Source organism: Eucalyptus grandis, chromosome 11, assembly GCF_016545825.1.
Source record: "Eucalyptus grandis isolate ANBG69807.140 chromosome 11, ASM1654582v1, whole genome shotgun sequence".
Lineage (NCBI taxonomy): Eukaryota > Viridiplantae > Streptophyta > Magnoliopsida > Myrtales > Myrtaceae > Eucalyptus > Eucalyptus grandis.
Window position 1 is genome coordinate 43,631,845 of NC_052622.1, and position 27,725 is coordinate 43,659,569.

The 27,725-nt window shown below is 41.4% G+C and overlaps 3 protein-coding genes across 14 annotated transcripts; 2 read left to right on the forward strand and 1 right to left on the reverse strand.

Annotated features, from left to right (window-relative positions):
• Positions 1 to 536: 536 nt before the first annotated feature.
• On the forward strand, positions 537 to 3,944 carry LOC104425846 (probable inactive receptor kinase At1g48480). Its single transcript, XM_010038677.3, has 2 exons — positions 537 to 2,261; positions 2,785 to 3,944. Exons 1-2 carry the CDS (start codon positions 887 to 889, stop codon positions 3,408 to 3,410), a joined length of 2,001 nt encoding a protein of 666 aa, XP_010036979.1. The 5' UTR covers positions 537 to 886; the 3' UTR covers positions 3,411 to 3,944.
• Positions 3,945 to 10,942: 6,998 nt separating this feature from the next.
• Positions 10,943 to 17,969, forward strand: LOC104425843 (protein TIFY 6B). Of its 8 annotated transcripts, XM_010038665.3 has the most exons (8): positions 10,943 to 11,198; positions 13,520 to 13,707; positions 13,998 to 14,302; positions 14,436 to 14,526; positions 14,625 to 14,955; positions 15,033 to 15,093; positions 17,393 to 17,458; positions 17,824 to 17,969. In XM_010038665.3, the coding sequence occupies exons 1-8, from the start codon at positions 11,111 to 11,113 to the stop codon at positions 17,843 to 17,845; spliced, it is 1,152 nt and encodes a 383-aa protein (XP_010036967.2). In that variant the 5' UTR covers positions 10,943 to 11,110; the 3' UTR covers positions 17,846 to 17,969. The 8 variants fall into 8 exon arrangements, with proteins under 8 accessions (XP_010036967.2, XP_010036966.2, XP_018720954.2 ...); XM_010038664.3 differs by lacking the exons at positions 17,393 to 17,458; positions 17,824 to 17,969 and adding an exon at positions 15,591 to 16,000 and having other exon boundaries at positions 10,945 to 11,198; XM_018865409.2 differs by lacking the exons at positions 10,943 to 11,198; positions 17,393 to 17,458; positions 17,824 to 17,969 and adding exons at positions 12,342 to 12,593; positions 15,591 to 16,000 and having other exon boundaries at positions 13,528 to 13,707.
• A 329-nt stretch (positions 17,970 to 18,298) lies between these two features.
• LOC104425842 lies at positions 18,299 to 26,944 on the reverse strand. Of its 5 annotated transcripts, none has more exons than XM_010038658.3 (11): positions 26,064 to 26,939; positions 24,768 to 25,025; positions 23,211 to 23,453; positions 22,967 to 23,116; positions 21,018 to 22,420; positions 20,461 to 20,534; positions 20,259 to 20,340; positions 20,061 to 20,180; positions 19,748 to 19,854; positions 18,964 to 19,121; positions 18,299 to 18,760 (listed from the first exon to the last, which is right to left on the reverse strand). In XM_010038658.3, the coding sequence occupies exons 1-11, from the start codon at positions 26,502 to 26,504 to the stop codon at positions 18,518 to 18,520; spliced, it is 3,279 nt and encodes a 1,092-aa protein (XP_010036960.2). In that variant the 5' UTR covers positions 26,505 to 26,939; the 3' UTR covers positions 18,299 to 18,517. The 5 variants fall into 5 exon arrangements, with proteins under 5 accessions (XP_010036960.2, XP_010036959.2, XP_010036962.2 ...); XM_010038657.3 differs by having other exon boundaries at positions 20,043 to 20,180; XM_010038660.3 differs by having other exon boundaries at positions 20,043 to 20,180; positions 24,768 to 24,889; positions 26,064 to 26,196.
• Between the last annotated feature and the right edge of the window lie 781 nt (positions 26,945 to 27,725).

The following is a 27,725-nucleotide window of genomic DNA, read 5'->3' on the forward strand; positions in this document are numbered from 1 at the left end:
GATTTTTTTTTTTATTGAGTAGCTATGAATCGTCCATCATCCAAATTAATGAATTGCTTTATCTTAAACATTAGATTACTTACGATTCTCCATTTCCTCACTCTCTTCTCACCAAAGGTACAAGACTCTTTCCATCTAGCCTTGCTTTAAAGATGAAACGGATAGTAGCTAAGCAACACCTCGTGACTTTAAATAGAGTTTTTCCTAATTTCATGTTATAATTGATTAATCTCACACTTAGTTTCATAATATAGACATTGATTTCTATGTCTAATGATAGATTCGGGTCAACAAATCTTAATTGATATGGTCATTTTTATGTCTAAAAACAGTTTCGAAACGACGGTGTAAGTATTATGATTTAAATTCAAACCGACCTTGCATGAGTTTTTTCCTATTGAATGATTCTTGTTTACACTGAACAGCAGTAGATTAGAAGACACTCTCTTGCGGAAACTGCAACCGGGGGAGACCACAAAGATGAACACCTAATTTTTCGGCCAAAGCAAAAGATGAACACCGTAAGCATTTAAGGCTCACGAACATGGAGTTAGGGAGGGGCAAAAAGATTGGGAAAAAGGAGCGAAAAGCACTGAGCAGCTCGTGTAGTTGTGTTTGACTACCGGTGCAGCTCAAGTACGATGTCCAGCTAGGGTTTCTCTTTAACTGCCCTTTTAATGTCGTTATCTGTCTTCTTCAAACCTGCCCGGACTTCTCGCCCCTGCTCTCATCCACAAAGCACGCACGGAGAGAGAGATGGGATGCAGGAAAATGCAGCTCTTTAGTCCTCACCACCTCCCTCTTTCCGCTCATTGAAAAGTTTCAAGAACTTGGTCCCTTTCCATTTCTTGAAAGAGTTTCTTGTTCTTTCCCGTTTTCTTGAAACATGCGAGTGCGCAGAACCCTCCTGGTCGCGCTCGCCATTGTCGCCTCGTTCTTGTTCCCCGTTACGGGGCAAGACCTTGCTTCGGACAGGAATGCGCTTCTCGCCCTGAGATCCTCGCTCGCTGGCCGCACGCTCCTCTGGGACGCGAGCCAGCAAAGCCCCTGTTCTTGGGCAGGCGTCCAATGCCAGTCCGGCCGTGTCACGTCTCTTCGCTTTCCCGGAGCTTCGCTCTCTGGTCAAATCCCCGTCGGCATTCTCGGCAATCTGACTGGGCTGAAGACTCTCTCGCTCCGGCTCAACGCGCTTGCTGGCCAAATCCCTCCAGATCTCGCTTCTTGCACCGGCTTGCGCAACCTGTACTTGCAAGGTAATCGGTTCTCAGGCCCGATCCCTGAGTCTCTGCTGGGTCTACGCGAGCTCGTGAGGCTCAGCCTTGCCTCCAACACTCTCTCTGGGGAAATTTCTCGGAGTTTCAGCAACTTGACTAGGCTCAGGACTCTGTCCCTCGAGAACAATTCGCTCTCTGGGTCGGTTCCTGCTGAGCTGAGCCTGCTAAAGCTCGAGCAGTTCAATGTTTCAAATAATTTGCTTAATGGGTCAATTCCTGATGGTTTGAACAAGTTTAGTTCGGCTTCGTTTCTGGGTAATTCATTATGTGGAAAACCACTTGGTCCATGTCCTCCGGATGTCCCTATTCCTAGTATTGGACCTAGCGTGGATACGGGGGGTGAGAGTGGTGAAGGCGGCAAAAGGAAGAAGCTTTCTGGCTCTGCTGTCGCCGGCATTGCCATCGGTTGTGTGTTCAGTTTCATATTCATTGTCATATTGGCGATATTCTTGTGCCGCAAGAGAGGTAGCAAGAGAACGAGGTCGATTGACATGGCAGTGCTTAAGCAACAAGAGATGGTGCTTAAGCAACAAGAGATGGTGCTTCGGGGCGAAAAGGCATCTGGGGATGCCGATATTTGCGAATTCAATGGCGAATACTCGGTGGCGGCTGCTGCTGCGGCTGCGATGACTGTACCAACTGGAAGGAAAGAAGCAAATGGCGGTGGAGCAAGAAAGCTTGTTTTCTTTGGGAAAATGGCGAGGGCCTTCGATTTGGAGGACTTGCTGAGGGCATCAGCGGAAGTCTTGGGGAAAGGGACATTTGGGACTTCTTACAAGGCGGTCCTGGAGATGGGAAACATGGTTGCGGTGAAGAGGCTTAAGGATGTGAACATTGCAGTGGGGGAATTCAAGGAAAAGATTGAAGCTGTGGGAGCGATGAATCACGAGAATTTAGTGCCTCTTCGGGCTTTCTATTACAGCAACGATGAGAAGCTTCTTGTCTACGATTACATGCCCATGGGAAGCCTATCTGCTCTATTACACGGTAAGCAATTCTGTTGCTGAATGTCCCCTTCAGTTCAGAGTAGTTTCTACACGTATTATCATGATGAGTCTTATGATATATTTGAGGTTCATTCCTGGTTTAACATGAAAAAAGAGACATTGCAGGGTAGTTTCAGGTGTTTTTATTTGGATCATTTTAGCATCGCCACATTTCTGTCAGTTCGCCCAACTGTTTGCTTGGATTGTTCCACAGATTGAATGAGTTCCTTCTGGATGCACGAGTTAACCTAATGCCCTTATTTTCTTTTCAAATTTAAGCAGTTTTTATTTCATGTAATTGGTTGGAAGCAATATCATGTGATCAAACTCTTTGATGACCCTGTACATTCCATTCCCTAGATTTACTTCTACTTTAATCACTCTCGAAAAATCATTTTCCCCACAGTGTTAATAGGAGATTAGTAAAGTTTAGTAGTACAAGGAAGAATAACAAATTTTTGCTTCCATTACTCAATCTTTTGCATTGTTATTCTTGACTTATTTTTTTAAACTACATGCTCCAGGAAACAGGGGGGCAGGAAGAACTCCATTGAATTGGGAATTGCGCTCCAGCATTGCCCTAGGAGTTGCCCGTGGCATCGAATACCTTCATTCTCAAGGACATCATGTATCTCACGGAAACATTAAGTCGTCCAACGTTCTCCTCACCAAGTCCCACAATGCTCGCCTCTCCGATTTTGGCCTGGCTCACATTGTCGGCCCCTCGGTAGTACCCACCCGTCTCGCCGGCTATCGTGCACCAGAAGTCACGGACCCTCGCAGAGTATCCCAGAAGGCTGACGTCTATAGCTTCGGTGTGTTGCTCTTGGAGCTTTTAACTGGGAAAGCCCCGGCCAATTCTGTCTTAAATGAAGAAGGCATCGACCTTCCGAGATGGGTTCAGTCCGTGGTTCGCGAGGAATGGAGCTCCGAGGTTTTCGATCTCGAGCTTCTTAGGTACCAGAACGCAGAGGAGGAGATGGTCGAGCTCCTGCAGCTGGCCATGGATTGTGCGGCTCAGTATCCTGACCAGCGCCCTTCAATGCCGGACGTGAGGAGGCGAATCGAAGAGTTGTCTCGGCGTAGCTTGCCCGATCATGGACCGCAGCCTGATCAGGTCGATGATGTGGAGGTCACGTCTTCTCACTGAATTGCTCAGGTCTCACCACTGCCGGGACACTGCCGGCCGCCATGATGTATGGTCTTAATGCTCCCGGCTAGCGTGTCAATATACTCTACTTAGGTTGTCAGAAGAAGCCGATCTTTAAGCCCGCACTTTCTTGCGAAGGAAATTTACTATCTCCCCTACTTTACCTCAGGCCTAGTCTACTGTTTTTTCGGTGCTTCCCTTGTGGTACGTGTCATGGATCTTGTAATTATGACTTCCGCTTTTGCTTTTGATGCATATCCTTTGCAAACCTTTTTCTTTCCCTAGCAGAGTCATTTAAGCAAGTGGTCTTGATGTTTTCCCTGTTGAATTGGTCCCCCAAACAACCGATATCTCTCATGCTTACCAAACTTGAAGGCTGAGTACAGGGTTTTGATTGATTGAACACACGGAGAAATCTTTGGGAAGCCATGGTTGTGGAGTGACTGCAGGCATGTCTCTGTTTGCAGCTAAAGTCGTTTTCGGCTAGCGGAAGTGTCTCTGAAATGGTTACATAAAAGCTCGGTTTCTTATTTATTTATTTTTTCCGCATTTCTTTGTAGCGAACTTCAAAAACATGCCCCAACTTTGTTGAAATCTGATTGATCCGTTTCACCATGGTAAGATCCCTTCACGACATTCTTTCCGAGTCAGGCTGGCTCGAATTGATTGCTTTTGATTGTACAGCTGGTTAGGGTCTACAGAAGCAGATGAGCTTATCATGAAAGTAATATGTAAAAAGCTCCTTTTAAGAATCTGAGGATTATTGCTGTAAAGTCGGCAGACATCTTTCGGTCCTCAAATGATTGTCTAGACTCTGTTCCCTACCCAATCGTCAACGAAAATTTCTTGAAATATGCTTCCCTGTGCATGTTTTAGTCACTACTCAGCGAGTGCGATGTAAAGTGAAATTGGATCATAATATGACAGGTCTCATTAAATCCGATGATTCAGATGCACTTATATTCGGTAATTTTTAGAACTTTTTGTTTGATCTCCCGATGATTGCGCCAGCACATTCACAATTTCCACATTTTCACGTCAAATAAAAGCTTGGAGACACCCAAAATATCAATAGTAAAGGTCAAAAGTAATTTTTTATTTTTTTGGTAAAGATCAAAAGTAAATTTTGACAACTTAAGAATTTATTCTTTTAGCTCCCGACTGAACTTGATCCGATGTTTTCGATGATGGGTCACCACGGCCACTAGCTTTACTGGCAGGGTCTGGCAAAAACTGCAGGAGTCATTGCCTGCATTTTGATTTGGCTTGGGAAAACTTTGGAGAATTGCAACGAATTTTAGCTTGAAGTGTCTTCATAGAAAGTAAAGATAATTTGGTAGACATTAATTGAAGAGTGCTTGGAAAATAACTTTAAAGAGAAAAGGCCATTTGGTAGAAATATATTTGGAAAGTCATTTTGTGTGATGAATTTAAATTTTTTAATTTAAATTTGTTTAAAATTGAAAACTATCAATGACCATAACTTTTATACCTTCGCATTGAGAGTAATGTAATAGACGTATTAGCAAATTTATGTGTAAAAAAATCCCAATTAAAAAGAGAATAATTTCATTATAATAAACATGGTCATGTATGTCCCAAAAAAAAAGAAAAAAAAAAGAAATTCATTATCCTTAAGAACAACAAACCTTCTCAACCATTTCCTAAGCTCATGGCTATTTGATCATGTAAACATGCTATGCTAGAAGATGCATTATCATTTGAAGACTCGCTTCCTCATTTACATCATTAGGATCAATTGAATAGCCATAATCGGGATCCAAATATGCTCCTTCAAAATCCACATCAATCACAACATTTCTTTGTGTATAATCGTATAAAGCCATTGATGCTATGAAAATTTTCTATTGCTTTTCATATAGATGACTTGCATATTATCTAGAATCTTCATTTTATATGTATATAAAGGCCAAAGGCTCACTCAATTTTTTATCATAACAAAAAGTGGGCATGCTCGAATGCTTCTCAATTACCCATAAGTATAGGACCTTCTCAAACTCTAGTAAATGATATATGACTATTTTATATGGCTCCAAATAATTGTGATGTCCAACATCTACCAAACAATATTTACCTACACAAGTATAATGTAAATTTGATCAACACGCACCACATAAGATATACTTGGAAAAGTATTTGGTGCCTGATAAACATATGCCACTTAAATATATTGTAAATTTAAGAAAAAGGGTGTTACGTAAGTCAGATAAACAAAAGTCAACAACCTAATTTTAACATCTCGTCCGGGAATCACAGTACTAAAACACTACCATTTTCATCTGAAACTCGTATTACGGTTTCTGGTAATTCATTCCATTAGCCGAGATATTGCAAGACATGTACACGAATGCCATTCTACCAACAAAGCAAAACTCATTGTAGAAGCAAAACTTGAGAAAAACTAGAATTATAAACCCTGTCCAACTCAGCTCACGAACAACTCCTGCAGAATCCTTCAAGACCAACAGAAGTCTCAACACATTCAATCCTACTTCGACAGCAAAACGGATACAAATGATAATAATTTAGGGGAAAAAAAAAGTGGGGGCAATAGGGGAGACAAATCAGAGGGACTGACTGAGAAATCAAGTAGAAGCAATTAAAAGAAATTGATAGTCTAAATTGGAAATTCTAACAAATGTGTGAGGTGAGATGGGGAATTGCAAATTTTCAATAAACCCAAGTCTACTATCCCAAAAATGTCACCATTTCAGAGCACGTCCCAAACTACCTTGAGCTAAAGGCCCTCGAAAGATATTTGGGAAAGCTTATATTTCCCAAATGGGTTTCAGAAAACATTGTCAAACACGTTTGCATTTGCTCAAAGGGTCTTTAGAGGTCCAAAGAACTCTACAAAGGTATTGCCAAACACATTCAATGGCTGGTTCATCTACTTTTGCCATGTTTGCTCACTTTCTCGCTCATCTCAAATCAAAGGTGGAGAAGAGTCTAAGACTAGCCGGGAAAGACCTTGTTACACCGGCGGTGGAAGCTAAAATCACTCTCGTTCTAAGTAGTAGGCACAGAAGAAGCGATCAATCCAGTCTAGTTTAAAAAAGAAAAAGAAAAAGGTGTTCATGCGTGGTTGGGGGGCGATGGATGGATGGATGGATCATATGGATCAAGAAGTTCGATGTTTCTCGCAGGCCTGAGCCTGGCCCCATCTCTGCTTCAAAAGCCCAAAAGTCACGCTTTTTTCTATTAATGAAGTAAATGTCGTGCGTTAACTAGTGAAAAAGTTGCAATGGACATAAATATGATCTCTTTTCAACTAATAAAGTAAACTTTTGAATTAGAATTTTTTACGTATATTTTCATATCAATAATCAGAACTAAACAATGTCAAGACTAGCTTGTCGTTTTCATAGTCATTTCCCAAGAGTTCCTGGTCTTATTAGAGCCGGGGCGAGCGGTTTTGTCGACAATTATCCATGCAGTCGATTTGCTTAATCATCGCATTTCATATTGGACAACGATCCGTGCCTTTTCATGTTTTACAAGATCTCTTCCTCTTCTTTGGTCTTTTTCATTTTTTATTTTTGGAATAAGTGAATTAGAAGTTCTAAAACTTATCACGAGGAATTGAATCATAAAACTTTAAAAAGTGCAATCAAATCTTAAAATTTGTGATGAAAGTATGATAGAGTTGAGAACGATTTGGCATCTTGAAAGGCAGCTAAGAGCGCATTTGGTCTTCACGCAAAGAACGAGGAGTTTGGGGCTCATCTCATATGTGGAGTAGGTTTGAAAAATGATCTTAGAGTGTCTAGGGTTGGGCCAGGAGACTGTCTCTTGACGCCTTCTTTTTTCTTCTCATCGGAGTTATTTTACAAAGACTTGCCACTAGTAAAGAAGAGCGGGGGAACAAACACACTTGGAGAGCGCAATTTGCAATAACAAATGCTAATCTTACATTTCCGACCTTTACAATATTCAGGAATGCATCATGGCCCTATCCATTCATATTTTTTTCTTCTTCAAAAAAAAAAAAAAGAGTTCTGCATCTTTTCGAGGCCCAGGAAACAAATAGGCACAAGGAAGAGGGAGAGGGGGGCTATGAGCCCTCTCCCATTGCTGTTCCCGGACCACCCATCCCTTCCTTCCCCTACACTCGACCTGGTGAGGTCCGATCAGATCAAATCTATCGAACAAAGTGAAGTGATAGGAAGAGAAGACTTTTGGCAGGAGATCTCTATTCATTGCACCTCCTTGACTAGTAAGGGGAAAGGGAAGTGCGCTCTTGCGCACCAGCTAAAGGAAGGAGCTTTGGAAGCTTACCAACAACCTATCAACTCCTAACAAGTTGCTCGATTGAAGTAGGACATTCTCCATCCGCCTACCAGCAGCAAAGGGGGTTCAATTGCCTTTAAATGCGATGTGGCGAAATAAACTGATTCAACAATACATCATGCCTACATTAAGATTTAAAACTTGTCATCTACTTTTAGAAAATGTTCGGAAGAGAGAACTTACAATAATACAACGCAAAGGAATTACCAATCTTATGTTAATGTGGAATAAACCTCATATGCCATTGTCGGAATGGAAAATGGCTATTCTTGCACTATTGAACAAAATAGATTTCTTTCTAGAATGACTTTTATCTTGAAGGTGGCCAGTTAGTCGAGAGGATTATGAGCCTCCGCGCGTGCTTACTCCTCACTAGACAAACAAGACAGGAAAGGAAGGCTATTCTCTTTAAGGCTAAAGAAGTGCCCTCAAACGTTGGCTTGCTCCGACTGCTTGGCCTGCTTCCTTGGACTAGGGACTAGAAACATTCTCCCTCTCTCTAAGGAAGGCAATGCTGGCATTCAGGAATGAGAGAAGGCTAGCTGGCTGGCTGGCTGGCTTCGTAGGCCAGTTCTCTCTCACAAAGTGATAGAGCAATCGAACTGGCTTACCTTACCTACTATAGAAGTGGAATAACCACATTGGCAAATGTTAGAACTGGAAAGCCGTGAAGCCTGCCTTGTGATATAGCTTCCTCGAGTTAGGTTGTAGCTAGTTGGGCGTCTAAGAAGACATATCTTAGGACAAACTCTACATATAATAAGTAATTACACCCTTGTTAGTAGACAAAACTGATTTGGAATTGTCTTCCTTTCCCAAGCATAACTTGCATCCTAAAAATTTTAAAAGTACAATCAAATTCTAAAAGTTTTCAAATTAGTTAAATCAAGCTCTCCGTTGATTGCACTTTTGAAATTTTTAGTATTCAATTGGATTTTTTATATAAGTTTTAGAACTTAATTGCATTTTTTTAAAATATTAGGATTTTATAACCTGATATTTTTAAGACTTGATTGTATATTTAAAAAAAAATTGAATTCAATTATATATTTATAACAAATTTTAGGACTTTTAGCACAATTATCCCTTCTTCTTTTTTTTTTTTTTTGGTTCTTCTTTCAAACTCCATGTGGCAGTTTTATATGCGGTGATTGGGCGTTGATATTTGCTCATAAGAAGGTTAGCCCTGTGCGGGGAGTGGGTGTGGGGGGACCTTTTCCTTTTCATCTTTTTTGACCTCATTTGTCATTTTCTTTTTCTTTGCTCTTTTCCCCCTCTCGTGCCGCCCACATGCCCATTGAATTATGTGGAATAAAAATTCGATCATAATGCCAAAGGCACTTTGAATCTTTGTCACGTTGTTAACTTTGGACCACGAACGGAGATGACTTGAAAGGGAGAGGGAGAACGTGCAGGAAGGAACCCAAATGTTGTTCGCGTCAAAAAGAACAAAAATCTTTATAGGTTCATGTCTTATTTGGCCTATAAGATCTGAACCTTTTTCTAGCAAATAGAAGAATTTAATTCCACACCTTTTTCGAGATAAATTTATTACTTCCTCTTTATTTTATTGTGCTTTGTTTTTTTTTCTTTCTTTTTCTCCATTTGGATGGAGGACAAGAGGTTGAGCTGTCGCTTTGTATGGACGGCGATTTTTCTATTTGTTTAGCAACCCCAAGATGCCCCAAAGGATGGTCAGAAAAAAATTGGTTTTATCTAATATAATTGGGAAATCTTGCGGGTTTAGACCGTGCACATCTTTAATGGCCCCAAAAGTAACTAGCCCACTAGAAATATATATATATTTCATAAAAAAAAAACAGTGCAATCTCCATTCTTTTAATACGAATTGCTTTTGATTTTGCATGTGCAATTGCCACCTAAAGTGTGCAAGTGAAAGGACATTCACATGGGCTTTGTGAGAGTGATTATTATAGTAATGGATTAGGAATCTTGCTTCTCAAGTAATGGAGGCAACATTGACTTCTGGTTGGTGTACGCACGTTAGTATGTAGACATCAATAGAAGCAATGTAACCTCAGCAATGTCAGTTGCATTTTTAGCCTTAATTGGATGGGGGAAAGACCATTAATATATGGACGACGGATGAGAAGAGTTTTAGGAAATTTCTATGTAACGAAACATGTGAATATAATTATATAGGAGAGACGACGTCTTGGAGTTTTTTGTTATTTGTTTTGTCGATATGGATGGAGTTGTGGTATAATGTAAATTAGCTATGCATGACATCGTGGTTATCTCCCTTTTGATATGATAAATTCTGATAGACTCTTCTTGTTTGCATTTATTATTGTTCGTATGTCATATGTGCGTTGACCTAGCTAACAATAATGGAGGCGGACCATTTCAAATTTTGTATTAAAAGTGAGCTAGTTATGCTAGCATATAAGTACGACCTAATCAACGGCTCTTTTTTTGTGCTCGGCATGCTAGTTAAGAAAAATGGGCGATGTTATAGAGTTTGCAAAATTGTTCTTTGAGAGCTGGTAGCCGTTGAATTACAAGTACAACAAACCTATCTCAAATTTTCGTGGAAACCTCTCGAGTTATTGTTTCATTTGTATAGTTGGTATTCATTATTTTATTTTTTTTAAAATGCACATGGATTCGACATCCTTTAATTACATATCATACCGTATAGACATAGGACAAAATAGTAAATTATGAGAGAAAGATTAAAGAAAAGACCGAAAACTGTTTCATCTATATTCTCATAATACACATTATTATGTGTGCTTGATCCACAAATTCATATTGTTAGGTGTGATTGGATCTATTCTAGAGCATATCAAATTCAATCGATCGTGTCCATACAACCTTTGCTTAACCAATCATAGCTTGCCACATGTGAAAATTAATATCGAGAATAAACAATCTTAGCTACATCTGGTACACGAGCCTAATTCACATGGAATGTCCGATGAGGTGGGTTCCGCGTCGGGCCCCACATAATCTAACGATAGATGTGAGTCCCATTCGCTTGACCCGAGTTCACCTGATATTTGCTCTCTAGAGAGACCAAGGGGACCTTGCGTTCCTCGGTGCGTTTCGCACGTGGTTGGCAACTGGGAGCAGCCGGTTGCCTCGACCGGAACAGCCAGTTAACCAACTCCGACCGTCCAAATTGGTACCGATCCGACGGTTCACATCTCACGAGGACAACGCGGAAAAGCAAAATGATTTAACTCCTCTTCTTCTTCTTCCTCTTCCTCCTCTGTTCTTCACTCTGTTCTTCGTTGCATTCCCCTGCTTCGCTCGAGCAGCCGAAGCGGCAAGATTCAGAATTTTTCTTTGCATTTCCGGAGATTTCCGTGATCCAAGAAGAGAATTCGCATTAGTCCGGCGAGCTTTATCATTGCGTGGTGGAGATGGAGAGGGATTTCCTGAGTTTGGTTTCGAAAGATTGTCGCGTTTCTGCGAAAGACGAGAAGGGTGGTGATGAATTTGCAGACCCAAGTACGCCTCACCTTCTCCTTCATCTCTTTTTCATCTTTTGTTCTGTTTAGCGCTGCAAAGAATCCTTCGATGGGTGGTTGTTTCCTCGGGCTCGACTTTGATTGTCGTCTGAATGTTGTCGACCAGGGTAATGTTGAAACCACGGAGTGCTTCGAATTCCGTGAATTTTAGCGAGACCTTTCTTTCGCTTAAAGGAAAAAGTTGTTTGCTATCTTGAAGTTTACGACTCCTGCGAAGATGCCGCTGAGCGAAACCAAGATGAATGCGACTTGTTTGCTCACCATGTGTTTGCGAGTAGTTCTTGGAGGAGAGTTTAAATCTGTAAAGTGATGTCTTTTTTAAGTTCATTTTTTAGCGAATTAGATGGAAGTTCTTGAATTGGTCAAAAGCTGAAGTTTATATAAAGTAAGCCGACGTGTTCCGGGCTTCCAATGGATTATGTTGAGTTCCTCGTCAATTTGACACTCTTGAACGTGAAATTTACTTGAAATAATTTTTAAGTACTTTTTGACTTTTGTCTCGATTAAGGAATAACTCGGAAGTGAGGCTAACGACTCATTGGATTTATAATATGTGCAGCACCTAGCAGCATCTCTTGCAATGCGTGAGATGCACACATTGCTTTCTGATAATCGACGCAAGAAATTGAAATATCGCTTTTTCAAACGTCTTTTGTCGTTACAGCTACAACACAACATACATTGAAACAATAAAAGACGGAGCAACGCCCGACGGAAGCGTGTTCCATTACCTTCCGCCTTAAGATAACTGAAGATGAAATTTTTATTTATAGATATCCTACCATTTGTCTCAGTCATAAATGAGTTCGCAGAGAGATTTCTCGGAGAAAATTTGCCTAAAAAATATGTTCGGGCACGGTGTGCAAGCGTTGGTGATCCCACAGGGTAGGTGCAAGCATTCATTCACAGAGTGGGTGCACCTTGGAACACGTTTAAAGAAATTATCACTCGTATTAGCTGCACTTGATGTCGATATCAGAAGCATTGGAATTGAAGATGAAGCAAAGTTTGGACTTTTTTGAGGTGCTCTGTTCATTTTGTTGAGGATGAGGAATGCGACAATATGGGGCCACAATCATCATACTTTTTGTGTGAGAAAATATTGGATAAAGGCTAAAACGTGTGCTATTTAGGTTCATCCGTGGGTCAGTCAACCGAGTCAAGTAGATGAATGTCAGATTGTTCTCCATTTTGAGAGTTGGTTGTGGGAACTATTTATTTTAGTTGTCCTCCCATCTCTCTCTTGACACCTGGGATTCGCAGCTTACAGAAGCCCTTCATTTCTAGCCATTTATTTTATCTGGGTAACGTGGTCCAAGCTATAAAGTATTTTCCATGTGAAACTTCTTTGCTGCTATATCTGGCTTTGGTGAAGGTGGGTTTAAAATATTGTGCTCTTAACGTGTGCATGAGTTGGTGATGTGTTTCTTTATGTCTCATGTGCTGTTCTTTCTTTTCTTTTTTAAAGTAGGGAGTTGCAAATTAGTATTTGTACCTGAATAGGTGTCCGGCATCTCTGATAAAATAATATGTGGGACTGAAGAAGCAATCATATTTAATGATATAACATGCTGCAATTCCAGTTGTCCAGTGCATTTGAGAAATGCACTTTCTATCATAAGCATTTAAAATGAGATTAGGAGGAGTTGTGCCTGGCTGGTTACCACCTATTCCTGTTCACTAGATAAATCGTTCCAGTTCCAAATTAACAAGAGAAGTTGTGGAGACCAAGGGTTCATGCAGCGAACCTGCTCATCAACATCAATTAAATAACCCACAAGCTTCGACATGAGTTTTTGGAAATGGTTTTTCAAGCGGAAGGACCACCCATGCCAGAGGTCATTCTCAATATTCTTTTTGCTTTCGCTCTCGGTGGAAGATAATCGGAATTGGTTATTTGCGGATTTGGCAATCAGCTCCAAGTTCATGACCACCTTTTTATAGCGCATAATTATATCGCTTTCCTTCCAGGTCATCTCTTCTTTACGATTATATTCTGCATGCTCATCTCGCTTTATCATTAGTAATATAAAATCACTTTGACAGTGCCCATTTCGAACCTTTTCCTTCATGAACAAGAGCATATTTCCTTTCAAATGTCCTTAAGCACCTCTGGTTTCTTTTGTTTCTAAGCCTACATAATTCTGCTATTCCTTACTTGGATTCTTAACCTGGGGAGGAATATCGAAACGGCAAGAAAAAGTTGAAGTGTGCGTGTTTGACCGAATATATCGACAGTCTTGTTGTGAATGCTTGGCCTGTGTTCTTCCATCTTTGCTGATTTTTGGTGATCATTTAAAGGTTCGCAGATGCAGTGGGCTTTCTCAAACAAGGTTGCTGGCTCTTCTCAGCTCCTATCTTTCAAGGCGTTTGGAGAGGAGAGGCCAAAGAAAATTATCCATGATTCACAAACATCTTCTGGATCTATGACCACACAAATCCCAGATGTTTCAAGCTCTAAGTGGAAACTGCAATCCAGAGAGCCCCAGGTACATTTGTCCGCCTCTGCCTCTCTCTCTCTCTCTCTCTCTCTAAATTCTATAATTTCAGAGTTATTTTCAATCCATGAATCACTGGCTTGCGTTGAAAATCACCTTTCTGCTTGCAATACACAATTACCAATTGTACTAGTTTTATTGTAATAGCATAGACATGCAGTAGCGGTAAGGTACTCAAGTCCCGAAGGTGATCTTAACAGTACCTGGAGACTGTATCGGAACATAGAATATTTCTTTTCTTTCTATCGGTTATTTGTGCTAACTTGCTTCTTTCATCGCAGACGAGCACAATCGATGACAAGAAAGCACCAGAAAAATGTGCTCTGACGATCTACCCACAGCAACACCTTAATGGGATTTCAGTCCTTTATCCCCAAGAAGTTAAGATTTTCTCGGGATCTAATAGACCAAACAAGACTGCCTCTCTTCCTTCTAAAACTCCAGTTTTTCAGTCCAATTTCTCCTCGGTTAGGGAGAATATGGTTTGTTCTACAGTCAACTCACAACCTGTAGGCGGAGTTCTGGTTCTACCTCCTGTTTCTTTGCTTCCATCCACGAGTGCAACTGTTGGTTATACTGACTATAGGTAATACTTTTATTTAACTAAGGGAAACCTTATATTCCTAAGTTGCTGAAAACTTAATCTAGACAATGAATTGCTGTTGTAATGGCAAAGTTTTGTCCAAGAATATAGGCTGAGTCTCTTTTTCCTTTCTCAGGAGTGTTTCAAAACCCCCTAAGATGCCTGCTCAGATGACGATCTTTTACGCTGGGTCTGTGAATGTTTATGATGATGTATCTCCAGAGACGGTACTTATACCTTTTCCACCGTCGCTTTAGTCACTTCTTAGATTTCAAATGTGTCATTAATTGATATTTCGCTTTTTTTCATTGTGTTGTCTGTCCAGGCTCAGGCTATTATGCTGTTGGCTGGTAATGTGGCTCACAGTAAGACTCTTGCCACAACTCAGGGTCAGGGTCAGGGAGCAATATCAAGAATCACTACAGATGAATCTTCAAGGGGAAATCAGCCTCAGAATATTTCTGCATTTCTGGGACTTCCAAACCTCGTGTCTGTGACCTCCCAATCTGGATCTCCATCAGGAGGAAAATCTTCATGTGACAATGACGCAGCGACGATGAAACCACTAGGATCTTTTGCGTGTCCTGTTAACAAATCAGAGACCTCCAAAGTCATTACGCCCATCCGACATGGTGCAGCATCTTTACTCCCACCTGGTAAAAGCAGTGGTCTTTGTGCTTCTTCAATTCCTATGTAATATTTTTTTGTTATGTGATGGAACATTGTTTTGCAGTTGCTTTGCCTCAGGCTCGTCAGGCGTCTTTGGCTCGATTTCTAGAGAAGCGCAAGGAACGGTGAGTAAAGAATCCTGAATTCTTGACGTTTAGTCATATTTATTTCTCCATTGAGATGAGATAATACAAATAGTTGAATTACATGGTTTCTCTTCGATTTACCACCGTATTAGGAGATGTCAGAATAGGATGTACCAATTGATGGTTAGCGCATATCAATTGCCCGAAATCCCTCTTCTAGCTTTTACTAACCCCTGCAATGCTATAAGAAACAATGAAAATCACTGATGTGTAGTCCTCTGATCAGGTAATGGAGGCAAATACACCTAGCTTAATTGGTTCAACGAATAACAATCTGTCTTAATGCACTATTTGCCTTGAAAATGACATCGACAGAATCTGTAATTCCTTGAATTGCTTTTACAACACCAAAGACAAGTCAGCTCAGAATGTGCTCTTTAGGAAAACCATTCTGCACATTATTAAAACTAGACCCAAATGACTTCATCATGTTCATGTTGTCGCTAATGTAAATGCTTCTTTTGTGCTTTATTCAGGGTGATAAGCTCATCCCCTTATGCCGTAAGCAAGAAATCACCCGACTGTAGCACCAGCACGTCGAACGAAATTAGCTTTTCCATCCTCAACTCATCTGTTCCTTGTCCACAGTCAGTGGCCAAATAGAAACTTGTTGATGGGAAATTTTTGGAGAAAGCTGAAGCAATCACCTTTGATCCGGGCTCAGTGTTGTCGCCAACGAGCGGTCGATCAGGAGCCATTCAGCTTCTCATTGTTGCAGCCTATCATCTTGTATCCCCCTGTAGCAGAATAATCCATTCTATTCGCTAAGATTGCGAAAAACTCGGCGTAAGTTATCGCCAAATGAGTCACTGTACATCTCTAGAATTCATAATTTGGAGAGTAATTTCTATGCATATGCGGCGTAAGAGGCTGGAGATTTTAGTGAGATGGAGTCATTGTCAAATCATCGCTGTCAAATTATCAATCAATAAGTGTATTATCTCATTGACAAGGGAAAATTAAGTAGTATAAAAAGAAAACCCTTTCAACGTTCAATAATCACAACCTCACTCTAAGACTTCTGCCATGTCTCGTGCAGAACGTGGGAGTCAAACCCGCTCTTGAAGCTTATGCGTCACCCCTATTTCCCTGAGAAGGTGAAGATTTGAACCCCTCACCTCCTCCTTCCATGTTGGAAGGGTGGCCACTGGGGCGAATCCCAGTGGTTACAACATTTCCTATTCACATGCTATATTTAAAACTCAAAACATTAATATTGTTACAACGGAAGTCGCCCTATATTCTGCTTGAAATAATCGAAAAATGCTAGAAATTTCCAAAGGCAAAAGAGGCCAGGCTGCATGCAGAATGGAGTTGTTAGTAGTGAGAGAAACCTGAGAAGCTGATGGAAACCGTCTCCGGACAGAGAAATCTTAGGAACAACACCAACTCGAGGAACCAAAATCCTATTCATAGGAAAGAGGCATACCAATATAACTGCCTTCCTTATTAAAGATGAAGCCCTGGAGAGAATAAGAAAACAATTCCTTTCTTTACGCATCTTCCTTTGTGTTCTTCTCTTTCCTCTTCTTTAACAGTAATCGATCATGGCTTCCAAGTTTCTCTTCCCATTGCTCCTCTTGTTCTCTTCATGGGCCCTCGAATTTCTTCGCAAGGCCTCGCAGATGTGGTCAGCGGAGCGAGTGCTGCGGCTTCGGCGCCATCGTGCGTGCAGAAGCTGATCCCGTGCCAAGCGTACCTCCACGGGTCATCGACACCGCCGGATTCATGCTGCGGTCCATTGACGGAGTTGGTGACCGGGGATTCACAGTGCCTGTGTCAAGTCTTCAGCAACTCTGATATGCTGAAGAGCCTGGGAATCACCCAAGCTGGGGCTCTGGCTCTCGCCAAGACTTGCGGTGCCAATGCCGACATTTCGGTTTGCAATAAGGGTGATCAACGATCAATCTTTGTTAGTTCATAATAATCTTGGATTCTTGATACCTTGTCGAACCATCATAATTTGCAAAAAAAAAAAAAAAAATTGAGAGTTTCTCCTGGACGAGGATTTCTTGATCGAGGTTCTTCCATAAGCATTGCCTTTCTGTTTCTAAAGATGGTCATTCGTCATTTGTTTGTCATGGTAATTTTGAGACGGGGCTGTCTGTACTGGCATGAATTTTAGTGGCTGAAGCTTTTGCTGCAAATGATGTTTTAAGTTCATGCGTTTGTCGCTCCGAATTAACACAGCTCACAGATATTTTGCTCGCTCCTTATTTTGCTTGATTTAAACCGCATAGTGACTGCAACTCTTCTTCCCCTCTCCTCTGATTTGCAGGAGCAGCGACTTCTCCGACCAGTTCATCGGCAACTCCTGCCGATTCACAAGCAACTCCTGCCAACAGTGAGTGCCCATTTGTTTCCCTTTCCATAACATATGCATCACTTTTCTTCACGGGGCTTTCTGCTGTTGCCCAAGAGCTTTCATCCGCAGCTGCGTGCGTCGCATTGCATGTCAGGTCTCCCATTTTTCATGAAGCTCCGCATCGAATATCTTTCTAACTCGAGAGCAGACATTAAAAATCAACTTTTGCATAAAAGATCCGGTTGCTTCCTAGATTTTGTCGTTTAAATCAACTTAAAAGAGCATTAAAGGGAAAGGAAAATGTATGCAGTAAGCTACCGACAGCATTGTACAAAAAACGCAGCGCATGGTGCAGAACCCATGGTCTTATCACCTAACGTTTCTACTTTGGCTATATGAAACAGGCTCCAACGTAAGAAAAGCTAATTCGACTGCTGCAGCTCCCGAGAGCCCTGTGGACAGCGGGGCAACTTCTCGTCTTGCTGGATCTGGAGTTGTCATTCTCTGTTTCGCTTTAATCATATCAAAGCTCTGGTAGTTTCAAACTGAATCTGTCCATGAAGAGCTGCTTCACTCGGCTTTTATCCGTTCTTGCCTGTTCTTTTTCTTTGTAAACAACGAGCTTCAACTCATTTAACACAAATCCGAATGGTTAACGACCATGCTCTTTCCTTATGTACGAGTTCAAACCCAATTTGGAAGAAATTATAGTTGTCCCAAGCATGATGGCTTGTCAGACTTGCTTGGCACAGGAAAGAGGACATTTTAATACAAAAGGCCACGACGGCCATGACAAATGCAACGCAAAAGCCTATCCTTGACTAAGGTCAAGATGACTAAATCCGACACTCATAAATTGTGAAAACAAAGGATATGCGATGCAGAGAAAGACTGAATTTTCACTATCATTTCCTGTAACTGTACAAAATTTGTACATGAGACAGCTTGCTCGTAAAAGAATACAACCAAAGAATGATAAGACAGTAAACAAACTATGGCTCACCACATAAAATCAAGCGAAAGCACCTCAAAATAACTGGGAAGAACAAACCTAACCGAAAGAATGAAATGAATATCAAAGCAAAACAAAGGGAAGAATTACGATTCACTTCTTATGAATAGAGGGGAGCCCGTCCCAGCATGGAGTGCCTTCAACAGCGCCACAAACTGAAACAGACACATTTCGGAGGACCACTTGAGCTTCCATGACAGAATGCCTGAAGATAAGTTCCCATGAGGAGTTGCCACAATCTTACTGTGAGCTTTTGTTGACAGCCGAAACTCCCGTGCAGCACGCTCAAGAACTAAGGTCACACAGTAGCTGACCCCACTTTCAATGACCTGAAACCGATGTTTCAACCTGACTTTGAATAGGGAACTAAACAAGCACATGCATGTGGCGAGCAACAACTAGCGTGAATGGAAAAACATCGTATTAAAGGGATGATTCGCTTAAGGGACTGAAGCGATAGGCAATCATATGGCTAAATCACTAGACAAATGCTTGTTAATGCTAAAGAGTTTTTCCAGGAAAGAAGAAATACCATCTCGGACACATCAGCAATACTGCAAGTTGACACTAATGAGAAATAGGGGGGCGAGGACGAATCTCTGGAAAGAGTGCCGAACAGCCTGATATCCTCAATGCATATGAGCAACTGATCTCGGGTAACAAATAACGATCTTGAAGCCCATGATTTGTCTGTCAGGTTTAAAGTCAACTAACTGTAAGAATAGCGGAAACTAACAAAACCATCTAAGATCTGCATATACACAGAAGCTGCTAGCTCACATCACAATTGCATCATTACCAAGATTTTTATTTTCAACTTCTTGGTGCAAGTCATAAAAGATTCGCTCTCAGAAGCATGCGAAACCCAGAGGTTGAATTAGCAAACATAATTCGACCCCCCAAAAAAAAATTATCTAGCATAATCTACAAATCACAAGGCACTAGCTCTTCCAACTTTCTGCTAGTAGTTTCAAGTGTGGAATCACCCGGACCTTGATCAAGGAAAAGAAGATATGTCTTTGGGCTACAAAGACACTCAGACTACTAGATATCAAAATTCGAATCCTATTTGATTGTGATAAAGAAACGTATTTCCTTTGTTGGATGATTTGTTCATGTCTTAGTTGTAAATCATGACTTACTTCTACTAATTAATAAATGTTCTAACACTTAAATTCCCTTTTTCTCTTTTTGCAAGTCACTATTTCCTATTCTAGAGTCTAGTTCTATTTTTCCTAACAAGAGAGACCATAATGTATAAGAGGTCACAACATCTAGAAAGGAATTGCAAAGCAACCACAATACTAAGAACAAACCTTTGATTTTGTCGTGACAGAAAAGAATCATTGAGTATTGGAATATGTTCACTTTTGCGCCTCCACCTATTTGCTTGCTAAATAACTCAAACTGCACTGGCTCCAAACTGTCATTCAATTTTACAAGAAACCACAACACATCACCACATAGTATATACGAAAAGATGTAAAGGCTACAAAGCTGCTAGGCCATATAAACTATGGACATATGGACATGGATAATATGCACGAATCTAAGTCATGCACAACCATGCACTTAGACCGAAAAAGGCTTGACTTTCAAATTAACACTCACATTAGTACAGTTAGGTACCTCTTCAAAGAACACTTTGTATCAAGCACATTGATAACTCCCAATGTTTCAAGTAGTAGTCTTGATTTATCAATGCTCCTTGTGATGAACAGGTACCTTGCTCCAGTATCAATGCGCACCCTGTGTGAATCAGAGAAGATGTTTAGAGAAATAATTGGTTAGATGAGAGCAATTCTTTAAGTGACAAAACTTGCTAACCTCACAATTTGGAAGCCCATTCCAATTGAAACTTCTCTAATATCTTCAACTATGTGGCAACCCAGCACACTCAAAATAGTTCCTGCAAGTTCCATCAATCTGAACTTCAGCATAACCTGGAAGAACTAGATGACGAATTGATTAATCAAGGTTTATCACGAGAGATGTAACCACATTATTACTGTTACTTGAAATACCCCACCTGAACCATCGAATCTAAAAGCAATCAGAAGCACATAGAGGCGACGTTCACTGCTTCGCAACAGAGCCACTTCTCTGTATTAGAGGGGAAAAAAAGAAGGGGTAAAAAAGGGAAGCATGAAACCACAGAAACTAAAACATAAGTTTCTTACTATCACTGTCTATTACATAAAATCAAGATACAGACATACACAATGGATGGCAAAAATAACAAAAATCAGAACAGACTAAAAAGAGCAGAGAATATTCATACTAGACTCAAATGAGCTGTAATCACAATCAGTTTGATTGTAGCATCCAATTATTTGCCAGATCCTTGCTTCAAAGCAAAAATAAATAGGTCTTACAAAAAACTGCTTGAAATATACAATAGACATACTGCCAAATGGGTTCAGAGAACACCTTTTCAGAAGAAACCAAACCGATAGGACATGAGCAGCTACAGAATGAATGAACTACCAAAAAGCTAGGAAAAGCAACTAATCAAAGCAAAAGGCTCACTAAACAAATCAAGAAAACAAGTTGAAATACGGATCTATGGACAACACTTAAAGTTACCTCTCTCTATAAATGGATTCTTGCTCCAGCACACAATCACAACGAAGGTATTGCTCGCAGGTTTCATGGCTTCCGGATGTTGCAACATTCATGTAAAAGTACTGCTCAATAAATTCATCAGTCCCTCCTGTTAAGCTTTTTTCCCTAGCAGTGGCTGTGTCATTCGTTTGGGTGCTAACGGCGTCCCATGCCTGCTTCTCACAAACTTCCTCCATGTCACTCCCTCTAAAGATTTGTTTTGTTTGTCCATCTTCTAGACTACTAGTGTCCGTAGGACCACCTGCGGCTGATGGTGCTCCTGACTTGTCAAATCCCCTGCTCTCCTCTGACAAAGCCACAACTCTTTTCATAGGCTTCCTTTTGCTTTTGCGCTTCTCAGACAATTTAAACCCTTCATTAACTGACTCAAGAATCTCACCATCATGATGATGAGAACCAGAATAATATTGCACATCAAGATCGAGAATCCTAGATGGTTGTTTAGCTGGTACATCAATAGAAGATTCACAAATTTCACCTGTCCCTGGAGATGGATTTTTTAAGTCATCACACTTCTCCTCAAAGCTATTGATCAAGAAATGTCCATCCACTTTAAAATTTTGGGGCCCTCCATTCAATCTCTTATCCACATCAGACAGCGATGTCCCAAATTCAGTAAGGTCATCTTCACTGCAACTGGTAGTATCCAAAGATGCTGCGGAATAGGAGTCAGCAGAAAGTTGCAGAATTTCGTCTACCATGCTGTCATGGCGCTGCAGAATGTTCTCTTGATAATGAGGCGGAGATCCATGATAAGAGGAGGACGAACGTCTCTCTATCGTGTCATCACCAGAGGGCACAGGTATGATTGAATTTGCAGCCATTTGCTGTCCATTAGCAGCAAGTTTATTGTAATGTGAGCCTTTGGTATGCTTAGACCCATGGTAGTTATGCTCATGAGTAAGATTTGTCCCTCCCATGTCAAGAAGAGAAACACCACCAGCGTTTACCACTCCATTGATCTGATCGAGGAATCGATGCCCATGTGAAGGAGCCAATGATCTATCCAATTCCAAATTATTTGTGCTGCTACCATCTCCTGAATCCTGAAAAGAATTTGAAGTGTATCTCGAGTTTTCACCGTGATGCCACTTTCTGTTTCTAGAATCAAACTTCCCATTCTCCATCAAAATCTCAGAAGACTGGTCTATCCACTCCTTGAACTCACGCAGCCAAAAGACAGAACGCTCTCTCTTCATAAGCTCCGCTCGATTCATCAAATCAACAATCCCAGCCTCATCATCACCTCTGACGGTTTCCTCTCTGCTGGATACCTCATTATCACATGAGACGGTGTCATAGTCAGAGCACATGTAGATGCTTTCTTCCTCACTTTCGATAGATGCAAGACGAGATTGCTTTTTCTGCAGAAATAGAAGCAGCATTCCTCATATTACATTTTAAACCTATCAAAAAACCAACTGCTATACAAACATTCCAAACCAAAACCAAGAAAATGATTTAGTGCTCTAATAGAACTAGTGAATTGACACTCAAAGATTAGGCAAACACAATTAAAAATTTATTTTCATTTACTTTTCTTTAGGTACTCTAATAAATCCAACTACCAAGAAAAAGTCATGTCATTATCCTGAAGAAGGTCTGCACTACGGCTCAGTACAATCAAATGCAACAAAAATGCTAACTTGTGCTAGAAACTCAAATTGAGGGTACTAGCTTCTTCCCCTTATCCTTTTGCTTACAATAGGGGTATTCCAGGACTCTTCAATCATCCTATGAATCCCCACTAACCTGGCATTTGCCCATCCCATGCACACCCGAAAAACTAACAAAGGTCTGCCCCTGGATTTGGATCCATGGGAATACGCAAGTACGATAAACAGTCATTTGTATTCTTTTTCACTTATATGAGTGAAGAGTTACTGGAGTTAACTTCACAGATTACCTACCTTTTTCCTGTTGATGCTACCCTCTCCCTCGGCATCATCCTTTGCAGGCAAATAAAATCCAAAGCTTGCAGGCCTCTTCTGCCTAGCGGCAACAAGAATCTGCCTCTTCCAAAACTCTCTTTTGCTAATTCCTGTGTCATCTAACTTCAACTAGAAGAACAGGTAAATTTAGCTGGACTGAGATATAGACTTTAGTATAATTAAACCAATTACATTATGGCAAATTTATAAAGATTTAACTTACTTTATCTGGATAGGTGAAAAGGCTGAACACTTGTGCTCGATACCATCGGGCAGAACATATTGGATTTCCTTCCAACCACAAACTTAGCAATGAAGGAAGGCCTGTAAGTACCTCTAGCTCTGAAAAATTGGAAATAACATTGTAGGAAACATCAAGCCCTTCAAGCGACTTCAAATTCTCAATCCCATGTAATGTCGTTATAGCATTGTTCCTCAAAACAAGTTTTACAAGATGGGATGTGACCTGCATAATCCAATGACATCCATGTATCAGTCCAAAGCTAATTCCTAAATGGAAAAAAATCAAACTTGCTGAAAACACAATTAGTAGATAAGCCACAAAACAGAGGAAGCAACACAGTGGAGAAGAGAAGCATTGGATCATTTATGTAGTGGAGAGGCAGACAATAAATTTACATTTAAACAATGAAAGTTGGATGTACAAACTGTGTATGCAATATCTCTAGCTGACATGATGATTGCGGTTCCCACCAATGCATTATCTTTCAACCTGGCATCAACTACCATTAAGACTGCCCGCTTCGAGAGAAGAGGCTTCCACCACTTACCTTTACATACCAAGCAAATCCTGGTGTCCACTCCACATATTTGTTTAGTAAATTCAACAAACTAGCTACCATATGTACTGTAAAGTTGATGTACCAATCGTTTCCCCTCTCAACAATACTACCATAGCTTCGGTAGCCATGTTATTTTTGAGGGACCAATCCAATCTTTCCACGCAGGCACTGGCTATGGAGAAGCTGACGTCATTGGTACGATTGACCACATCGGTTTTCAAAACATTGACCTAACCCTTTGGAATGCCCAAAGACATTGAGGGAAAATGGACAACTTTTAAAAGATACATGTCATCTGCACAAAAACCTGTACGTCACATGTATCTGCCAAGACCACTGTTTACTGTTAAATAGAAGCTAAGGACACTAGGTTAGTTCTTCCGTCATGACTAAAGGTTCCCCAAAATCTTAAGAGGCACCAGCCCTCCCTAAAATCCAATTGTCGTTAGCAAGAGAAGCTCCACATTCCTTTGATCTCACTCAGCTATTCAGAAAGGTGCGGATAAAATTGGCATTGGCTTAACATCAACTTTGCTACAGCAATCATTTTGCTCCCACTTAGAACATTCTGCAACTGACATAATCATGGTTCCCCCAACCCCCAAAAAGACTCCAAAAAGGAAATTAATCAACATATCAGGTCCTGAATTTTTATATTAGAAGCACAAAAGGCCTCGATAGAGACCAAAGAGATCCGTGATACCTTTGATGTGCCCCTGAAGAACACATCCTGCATCACTGAAAAGCTTAAGAAGAGTTAACAACTTATCACAAGATAACTAATTTTGCCATTATATAACCTCTAATTACAGAATAGCAAATTGGAAAGCACAAGAAAACTATAAGAGCATCTTCAAGCCATTAGGAGAAGAAAGGAAAGACAGACTTTCATATCAAAATGTGTATCTGAAAGCTAAAATATATAATGCAAACGATATCATAGAACAGTATTTTAATTTGATAATAACCTTCCCTACCTCAGTAAATGACGAAATTGTTCTCAAATGATTGAATCCAAGATCGAGGTGCTTCAGTTTCATGCATTTCCGGAGATTACCCAGCTTTGAGAACTTGTTTCTACTAAGATCAAGGGTTTCAACTGCAGGAAGAAGTTGCAACGACTCATCCATCAAAACCAAGCCATTGCAAGCACATGAAACAAACGATAAGCGGTTCCACTGGGGAGAGTCCTTTATCTCAGCAATTCTACTCGCAAAAACATGCCGTAGAGCATCCTATATTTCAAAAGAACAGTAGATTATTAACAAGAATTTTTGCAAAGTTGGCATTGTTGAATATTTCACATAAAAAGTCATGTACGCAATCTTGTTATTAGGCTAATATTCCACATATAAAGTAGTCATAAAGTGTTCAAGAGAGAGAGAGAAGCTCACAAATCAAATGCCACAGATGAAAAGGCATATTCAGATCGAAGGAGGTGGAGCATTTATATTCTCTCTCAGGCAGAGAGTCCAAACGAAATGAAAACACCTAAAAATCCGTTCCTTAAATTTTTCGAACCACAGTTTAACAGCAATGAAACAAGAAACTTATTTGATAGAAACAACCATTTCTCCAACTAACCGAACAACATCAGCATTTGCTTTCTTTGCCTTCTGAAAGACCCAGTTATTAACAGCATTAGCCAGTCGATAAGCATTCACGGCAATCACAGTAAATACTACTCTTTTGGTTCACACTATTTCCACGGACACCTCTACACATTCAACTTGGCATAAAGACACGATTTCACTTGGTACCTCCCTTCATTCAAATTTGCGTAAGGACACCATCTCTACTGATTTTCATTTAGTATGACCCGTCAACAGCATTTAAAGCAAAAGGGAAAGGGAAAAAAATAACACCCAAATGAAAACGACCTTTTTCTTAATCTATAATTAACATTACTTAACCTTATGGTCTATTACTTCTTTCTCTCGAGAAACCCGAACTTCAACATTTTACATACATGTTCTAAACATGCAAAACCAGACTGAAGTTAAAATAAAACAATGTAATCGTGATTGACATAAGGAGAGTGGCCTATATGAATATACGGGAGAATAGGGGGTGGCATGGATCTATATGGCATTAACTTTAGTTTCTCATCCGCTTCTACTAAAATTCATCCAATTTCCCCATCTAAAAAAGCGCAGAATTAACTGATGAGCAGAACCAAAATCAGCTATAGACGTAGAGTGGAAAATGAAAAACTCGGCACTTGAGATCTGAGCCAAAAGGTCGAGAGAAGCGGAAGATGGCACAGAACTCACGGTAGAATTGTGGCAAATGAGCTTCTCCAGAGTATGCCGTAACTCTAGCAACCCTCTGGCGGCCGATGTCGACAAATCACAACCCCTCAGCTCGAGGAACCTCAGGCGCCCGAACGGGAGAAGCGAGAGCGGCGTCGGATCCCGGGACTGAGGCGGGAGCACGGAGACGACCTTCAACGAAGTCAGGAGGCGCAGAATCCTCCGCAGCTGCTCGAGGGCGCGGTGATCCCCGAGGTCGGAGACGTACGCCCGGAGGTAGTCAACAGGAGCCCCCGCGAGGAGGCGCTCGAGCTCGTGCAGGGACTCCAGCCTCGACTGCACGTAGTGGAGCCCCACGGGGTTCAGCTTGAGCACTAGGGTCCCGTCGATCAGCGGGCCGGCCTGCGCCTCCACGAACCTCACCAGCCTCTCGAGGTAGCGGTCCCCGGTGACGATCGCCATCCGGAAGGCGCGGGCCTCTCAATCGCGGCGGTCTCGCGGGAGGAGAGGGCGGCGCATCTGGACCGGCGCGGCCACCTCCGGCGGCCCGGTCGCGCACGACCGGGAGCACGGAGGCGCGGAATCGAAGCGGCCGAGAAAGAGGAGGAGGAGGCGGCGGCGCCGCGGCGGGGGGGAGGGGAGGAGATTCTCGGAGGAGCGGAGGCGGAATTGACGGAACAGCGCCGCCGGAGATCGACGGCGGAGGGGAGATCAAGCCTCTGCCGATGACGCTCTGCGGCGGAGAAAGCGCCGCGAGGGAGTGCGGAGGGGGAGAGTTGGGAGGAGACGGCGAGCGAGTCAAGCGTCGAATGGACTCAGCCGAGTCGAGAGCGAGTTAGAGAGAGAGAGAGAGGGAAGGGAAGGGAGGGAGGAGATGGAAACGGCCATGGAGGAGCAGAGGGAGGGAGGGAGGGAGATGATTGTTAATAGGTGCTTATGATTGGTTACTCTCGGTGGCCTATTTTGTTCCTTTTTCTTCCTCTCTTTTATTTTTTTATTTTTCCTTAATCTTTGATTTTTGCATCGGGGGTTAATCTCTGTCGAACCGGGATTTCTTTCTGCAGAGTCGCCGTTTCTCGAGACAACTGTCGTTCCCCTCTTCGCGACGCCACAGCAATGATTTCTTTTGGTCCGACATCGTTTTGCGCTAAATCTCCTGATTCGATTTTTAATTCCATCGCGTTCCGCATCGTCGTCGTCGTCGTCCCCTTCGTTTCTCCAGACTTTTCTAATGGGATTCTCTCGCCTCCCTGGCCCCAATGGTGCTCCACGGCGTTCTAAGATCGATCTTGTGCGAATCTGAGGTTCGGGAGAATCTGAGGCTTGAGAGGAATCATAGGATGCACGAGTCGAAATTGCACGTCTAAACTGTAATCGGAAAAGCCAAAATAAAAATTTATGGCTGATACTCTCATAAAATCTCAAGTTCTATCAAGAATTGCAAGTCTAAATGAATCATCATATGGTGATTCCATTTGAATTCTTACATCTACTCCTAGAGAAAAGTCTAAAGAAATTGAATGCTTAGTATATGTTCGGATAACACTTATCTAGTTGGATAGATTTCGAAACGCCACTTTTCAATCGATGGTTTTGTGATTGCAAAATAGTGTCCGAGATACGCCTGGCCAAAATAAATGCAACATCCACTCCTCCTTTTCAATAACGGGTCTATTATTGAGA